General features: G+C 45.4%; 1 protein-coding gene across 1 annotated transcript; it reads right to left on the bottom strand.

Annotated features, from left to right (window-relative positions):
* Positions 1 to 457: 457 nt before the first annotated feature.
* On the bottom strand, positions 458 to 7,263 carry adgra1a (adhesion G protein-coupled receptor A1a). Its single transcript, XM_041815590.1, has 5 exons — positions 7,142 to 7,263; positions 6,619 to 6,742; positions 5,685 to 5,836; positions 2,023 to 2,118; positions 458 to 1,943 (listed from the first exon to the last, which is right to left on the bottom strand). Exons 1-5 carry the CDS (start codon positions 7,189 to 7,191, stop codon positions 458 to 460), a joined length of 1,908 nt encoding a protein of 635 aa, XP_041671524.1. The 5' UTR covers positions 7,192 to 7,263.
* Between the last annotated feature and the right edge of the window lie 39 nt (positions 7,264 to 7,302).

Below are 7,302 nucleotides of genomic sequence, written 5' to 3'. Positions count from 1 at the left end.
GGGGGCCCGCTGTCTTTGGCACTGTTATTTTGAAGCTTTAAACTTCAACAGTTCAGGAGCCCCTGGTCTACACCCTGCAGATAGCTTTGGTTATAAGTTGGTGCTGTAAATATAGAGACTGACTGATGAACTGAAGTCCATGGACCCTGTCATGGATTTTCTCTCTCTCTGTGGGGACAAAGGGTAAAGGGATAGTACCCATATTATTGAAACTAAAACAGGAACTCCAACAGTCCCCAACACTGGCTATCACTTTATTATACCCATCTAAGAACAATAGAGTTATTGAGATTGACATCACTCTGAAATGAGGAACACTTAGACAGGGACATAACGGGAGATGTTTCCTCACTGAGAACTTGAGAGGTGGTTTGAGGTTAAAGCTGAAGGTCTGGACACCCAAACATATTATGGGCGTAAGAGGACTACAGTGTGGACACATACACTTGGAAGAAAACTACACAGTGGTTTCATTCTTCCAGGGGCCAGTCCGGATGTTTCCTGTGGCATCGGAACCAAACAGGCCGTCTTCCTGCAGGCTACGATTTCGTCCGATGGCTCCTCTTCGGCTGACGCCATGATGCGGTCGTGGCAGAGTGTTTCGAGGATAAACTTTGTACTCCAGCTCGACGTTCAGACTGTCCTTTTCTTTCTCTCCGATATTTGAAGAGAACCTGTCTGAGTTGTGCTGGTACTCTGGGGAGAAGGCGTCGGGTTTTTCACAGCAGCTGGTGGAGGACGCATGATCGGCAGAGCTGTACAGGTGCCACTGACAGGTGTGGATCCCTTGAGAAGGCAGAAGAAGGCTATGACAGGAAGTGATGCTGTCATGCAGGTTGGGTACATGGCTGTGACAAGCAGCAAGGGAGTCCTGCACGCTATGGCAGGATGTCTGGCGTTGCAAGCTTTGGCAGGATGCCAGCTGCTGATCCAGGTGAGGACTTGGGCAGGGCAGCTGGAGCTCAGGGTGTGGACTGCTGGGAACAGGTGAGGAGCTGTCCAGGTGAGGCACAGCATGTGGACTGTCCAAGTGAGAACTGTGCATGCTTCCATCCATACTGCTGGACGCCAGGTGGGAGCGGTAGTCCTGCAGGCAGGGGCGGGGCCTATTGAAGGAGCGGGACTTTGCTCGGTTGCTAAGGCAGCTCTGGAGAGGCAGCATGGGGCGGGGGAGCTCATCAGAGAGAGACTGTGGATGGGGCAAAGACAGTGGCTCAGCAAGGGGGGAAATTGGAATGGGACTAACAGGACTTACCGTGGAGACACAGCAGGGGGCCGTCTGATTGGCTGTGGGGCTCTGTAGAGGCGAGGACAGTTTGTAAGAATTCTGCAGGTGAGGGGAGGGCAGTGGCTGTTTCCCTGAACATGGTGAACTTAGCTGGCAGTGAGGCTGATGGACTTCCTGCAGGTGGCTTTGTCCCTCTCCACTCACCTCATCGCTCTTAGATTTTGACGGACAACATGCCCACCAGCGATGCCACACGTCGTCCCGTTTGGCACAGTGCTGGATGAGCAGGAAGAGTCCTAGAGTGACACAGAAAGCTCCATACAGACAGCTGAAGATCATATCCAAGAAGTGACCCAGAGACACTGCCAGTGCTCCCAGCGCCCAGGTCGACATGAACAAGAAAAGTGTGAAGGCTGTCGCCCGTAGCTGAGATTTAAATGAGTGCTCATTGGCCAGAACTGAGACACCTGTGGCAAATGTGGGACAGTCTGAGGCTGTTCCAGCAGACGCCCCTGGGTCGGTGTGGCAGTGATGGTTGGACTCGCTGGATGAAAGCTGCTGGTGCTCCTCGCTCAGTATGCGCAATTCGTACTTTCTCTCTGGATGGCGTTTGAGTTGGATGAAGGTGCACAGGAAGTACACAAACATAATTAGGACCAAGAGACCCACAGGGGCGTAGAAACCTCCCAGACTCGGCTCCCATGCCATCCAGCAACTAAAAGAGGGACAGAGGTTCTTCAACTTTTCTTTTCATCAAAGCGTTCATGAAAATGATCCAATAAACCAGTACTCACTACAAAGCGCCTTCTCTGCTGCCATAGTTCTCCAAACCGAACGCCGCCGTGGCGCCAACAATGATGAGAGGGACACCGTCACTGACCAGGTAAAACCTGCAGGATGTTTCAAACCAGAAAAATGTACACTTTCAGATTCAGCAGAATGAAAAAGTCTGAGTTCTCTCTTTAGCATCATGCACTAAGCTAGCTGTTGTATTCAGTGAGTGTCATTGCTCTGGCTGTGTTTCTGTTGTTTGTTTCTGTGGTTCCTCCAAGTTGATTTCCTTTGTCTCCCTTTGTGTGTCTGTCTTGCCTTCTAGAGGGCGCAATTTCTGTATTAAATTAATCACAAAGTCAACACACATCAGCTTGTCTGCCACAGGATTAGAATCCTGCTTTCTGTCTTACTCATCGCCAGATAATCCCATCAGATTGGTTGTGATGTTTGTCAGATGCTCTCTAAAAACTGAGCGGTGTACTGTGTCCGTTATTTCCTGTCTCCTAACTCCTGCCAATACGGCGAGTTCTCCCGAGGACCATCTTACCTACTGGCTGGCTCACCTGATGACTGACACACATTCTGGCTGGCTCACCAAAAGACTGACTTACCTTAGGATGGACTCACTTGAGGACTGGATCCCCTGAAGACAGGCTCACCTCAGGACTGGTTTGCCTCCAGGGTGGCTCACCTCCTGACTGGCTAATATGAGGACTGACTCACCTCCTCTCTTGCTCATCTGACTGACTCAAAACCTGGCTGGCTTACCTGAAAACTATGCAGGGTAAAAGTAACGTAAATTGAATGATAAAAGTGGAGGTCATAAAATCTCATGAGTTTCGAATAATGATGTGATAAAAATGCATTCGGATTTAAGAAAAGTAAGTGAGAAATTATGAACTAATTTAATTTATTTGAGGCTGATTTGAGGAAAAATGTTGCAATTGAGTGGTAATGGTGGCAAATTGTATTATTTTCAGGTGTGTTTTTTTCCCCCTTTAACATTTATCATTCACAAACATTTCATTTTCACAAATGAAAACTGTCCATGTAACAAATATTACACATATTAAATGATGAAACTCAAAGTCACAAAAATACTTGTGAACTAGGTAAAGTAATGATTTTAGAACTGGATTATCAGTTTTAGTTTCACTTTACCATTATTTTCATCACTCAGTATTTATTAGCAGTTTTTGTTATTTTTATTCTTGTGGCTCTTTTCCTCAAATGCTAATGCTAATGCTAATGTTTGAGCTGTTTGTTATAATGATGAATAAAAAACAGTCAATCACAACATTTGCAATTCATAATACTTCATAAAATATTGCTTCATGTTTTAATTCAAATACATTTTTATCACTTCATGTAAGGTTTATGATGGTAATACACCTTAATTTAGGATGGAGACCAGCAGAAGTGAAGCCTTGGAGAATGATGGCACCAGACAGCAGGATTCAGAGCTCTGAATCGTTCTTGTTTTTTAGAAAGTGCATCAGAAATGTACAACTGATCCATGGTGTCTCTCCCACAGCAGCAGACTGCAGGATTTCAAATATGCACACACACACACACACTCTCACTCACACAGGTGCTGCATATTTAAGCTCCACCTGACCCCCTCCCCCCCATCTCACCTGGCCTCCCTTCCCTCCCTGAAACTTGTTTATGTTAACTTATATTTACAAACTAACAAGATTTACAATTAATAAATGCTTGCAAAAGACTACTAATCAATACAGAAAAGTCAAAATGACTAAATAACCCCAAATGTTGTAAACTAAAGGCAAATATAACTAAATAAACTTCCCCCTCCCTCCTCTCTCTTCCCTGATCAAACCTAGCCTAACAAGTTAAGTGAATAAATTAAAGCTGCAAGCAGCATTGGACGGGTCCTCGGTGTGTCGCACGTCCCTCATGCCTGTTTGACCTCCACTTTGAGGGTTTCATCTCTCTTTGACCCTTTGACCTGCTCAAAGTTAGACTGAGGTGTGTCCCTTCACGCATTCCATTTTCCCGCCTTCAGTGAGTCACATGACCAGCTGCACGGTAAGCTTATTGTAATGTTCAAAACACCTGCATCTCTAAGACACACAAACACACACTCATGCGCTCTTTGCGCGCTACCACACACACAAATGCACCATCTCTCCCATTCACTTCATATGGGTTATATGTGTGGCTGTCTTTGGGGACTGACGTCGCCAAAGACTTTATGGGGGACTGTATGTGGACGAGAAGCCACCCACAGTCCCACCATCCTGTTACAGCATTGTTTAAATGGGCTGCTTTATTGGAACAGCTCCATGTGTGTGTGTGATCAGAGCTCATGAGCTCAGCCCCGCCCTCTGTGTCTGCACGGTTGCCACGGTAACTAATGCCTGCATTCCAGCTGCTTTGATCTGTCAATCAGTGAGTGACATCATCACTAACTGCTCTCTTGATCAGGAGTGAAATTGACTGAAATCTTTTTGAATCTCCCCTCACAGATGCCACAATTTAGACCAAATCTCTGTAAAAATAAGACATTTTGTAGTAAATTTTGTCAGGAATCCATCCATGTCATTTTTAAAGCTGTAGGATCTTTGGTTTTTTGTGTAGAGGCCTAACTTCCACAGGTTGTGTGGAGCTGTATTCTATCCCTCCCATTCATTTGAATGGGAGCAGCAGGGAGGGCTTCTTTGGGGTTGACCAACTTCGAGGGCTTGGTTTTCGGAAACCGTTTGAGAAACAACAAATTCCCCAAGAACTTTTGATCAGCATGGCCTAGTGTGTCTTCTCTGCGAGTTTCAAGCTGATACGATTTACAGCCTAGGAGAAGATACATTTTGTTCGGAGCCCTTTTTCCTGGAAAATTTTATTTTGAAAGGCAAATTGCCAGCTTCCTGTTTGAGATAAGTTAGGGGTGTCAGCGCGTGATTTGTGGGTCTCGATGAGACGAGCATTTCAACGTTGGTTTGATCTCTCTATGACATTCCTACTGGCCGTAAGGGCGGTTTTAGTGTGCCTAGGTGGCGCTAGAGAGCACATTTTAGCATATTTGGGTTTTTTTTTTTTTTTCATTTTTATCAAATTTTTCGCCGAATCTGAGGTGTGTGCCAATTTTGGTGAGTTTTTGAGCATGGTTAGGGGATCAAATTAAGGTTCAAAGAGACGAGGGAATAATAAGAAGAAAGAAACGGAGCAGATACAACAGGTCCTTGCCCGAGGACCCTAATTAACATTCTGCATCAATGAACTGACCTTGACAGTCTCCTTTATCACTTCAGTGAGGGGGGTGCTTCCCGGCTCTCTCACACTTCATTATTCAGTTCCAATGAGCTTTTTGGTCAAACATTTTTCCTTGGGCTTTTTGCATTTACCTGGATTAGACAGCTGAAGAGAGAGGGGGAGGAGAGCGAGCACAGACATGCATCAGACAACATGGGGACTGGGAATGGATCCTGTGGCCAGTGCTTTGAGGACTATGGTCTCTGTATATACGGGGGCCTTCTTTACCAGCACCCCAATCCACACGAGTTTCAGCCGTCTCCACTTTGATCATTACATTTGTGTAACGTTCACCCTTGATAGAAAACTCATACGCTCAGGGAATGGCTTATTTGAAGACTGGGTCCCCTGAAGACTGCCATGCCTCCTGGCTGGCTTACCTGAGGACTGATCCACTTAAGGATTGGCTCACCTGAGAATGGTGGGTTTGGCCCGGGTTTGGGCGGGGCCATGGCGATCTGGGAGGTGGAGGGGGTCTTTGGAGACATCTTTGCAGATGTTCCTGGCAGTGAATGTGAGCCACATCATAGTAGACAAAGATGCATAATGCAGCACGATGCCAACCTGTCAAACACAGAACACACACACACACACACACACACACAAATAAATAAAAAATCAATAAATACTCTTAAGGAGTCGGGCTAATGTGCGTACTGGTTTTGGCTGCATGTACATCCTGGTTTTATATATAACACTGATGAGAAAACTTTATTACAAAAATGTAACTACCAGAATTAACCTTCCAGGAATGAAATCATGAATGTTGCACTTTTTCACTGAATGAGGGAGACAATGTATAAAAAAGCACACAGGAAGGCATCAACAACACTACATCCTTGTTGGACAGTGTAAAGGACCTGTCAGCGTAACAATACTGATTCAGAAACTTCATTTTAGTACTCAGATATTTTCTAGCAAATAAATATAATCATCCGCAAAAATCAGATAGATGTATTTCTATGACGCATGAACAGCTGAATCTTAAATGTTGTGACATTAAAACACAAAGAAAAACTGAAAAAAAAGGGTTTTTAGCCTTGTTTTAAAGGAACCGGTGAGATGTGTGGGTAAGAGAAATCTCATAGGGTTGGAAAAATGAGGCCTGATGTAGACCCCCAGATCAGTCCCACACAGACCACATCCATGCATCCAGACTGTCAAACCCCCAGATCAGTCCCACACAGACCACATCCATGCATCCAGACTGTCAAACCCCCAGAACGGTCCCAAACAGACTACATCCATCCATCCAGACTGTCAAACCCCCAGAACGGTCCCACACAGACCACATCCATCCATCCAGACCGTTTATATCTGAGACAGAGAGAAAACCATCGACTCACAGTCTGACACACGAGTGGTAAGCTGATCTGATTGATCCCACCAGCAAAAACTCCAAATGTCAATCCGGTGTGGAACAGGAAGTTGAGGAGTGTGTGCCATCCATTCCTGCTGATACGGATATCACTGTAATAAAAGCAAGGGAAAAGGCCCTGATGAGGTACACTACTGTGATTTATAGACTTACGTTTACACTGACATATAACAATATATAAAGCTGACCTCTGACCTATGGCGGACAGTCTGATTTAAAGGTGACCTCTGACCTATGGTGGACAGTCTGATTTAAAGGTGACCTCTGACCTATGGTGGACAGTCTGATTTAAAGGTGACCTCTGACCTATGGTGGACAGTCTGATTTAAAGGTGACCTCTGACCTATGGTGGACAGTCTGATTTAAAGGTGACCTCTGATCTATGGTGGACAGTCTGATTTAAAGGTGACCTCTGATCTATGGTGGACAGTCTGATTTAAAGTTGACCTCTGACCTATGGTGGACAGTCTGATTTAAAGTTGACCTCTGACCTATGATGTAGTATGTAGGTTATGATTGAGACCAGCAGACACAGCAGCATGACAGCTGTACAGGCATAAACCACAGGATGGAGGTAATCCCCGGGGTAGGGAGGGAATGACAGAACCCTCTTTAGATCCTGCAACGACACAAATGGTATGATAATAATGAC

The sequence above is a fragment of the Cheilinus undulatus genome, linkage group 20 (genome assembly GCF_018320785.1).
Source record: "Cheilinus undulatus linkage group 20, ASM1832078v1, whole genome shotgun sequence".
In the NCBI taxonomy this organism is placed as follows: Eukaryota; Metazoa; Chordata; class Actinopteri; order Labriformes; family Labridae; genus Cheilinus; species Cheilinus undulatus.
The sequence above is the reverse complement of the archived record's forward strand: the minus strand, read 5'-3'. Positions and strand labels throughout refer to the sequence as shown.

Bases quoted from the DNA above. Each gene is read 5' to 3' on its own strand.
- adgra1a (XM_041815590.1), bottom strand. From the start codon at position 7,191: ATGCTGCTGTGTCTGCTGGTCTCAATCATAACCTACATACTACATCAT. The intron at 5,837-6,618 runs GTGAGTCGATGG...TGTGTTTGACAG, and splicing joins TACCACTCGTGTGTCAGACT to GTTGGCATCGTGCTGCATTA. The intron at 1,944-2,022 runs GTGAGTACTGGT...TCCCTCTTTTAG, and splicing joins AGCAGAGAAGGCGCTTTGTA to TTGCTGGATGGCATGGGAGC.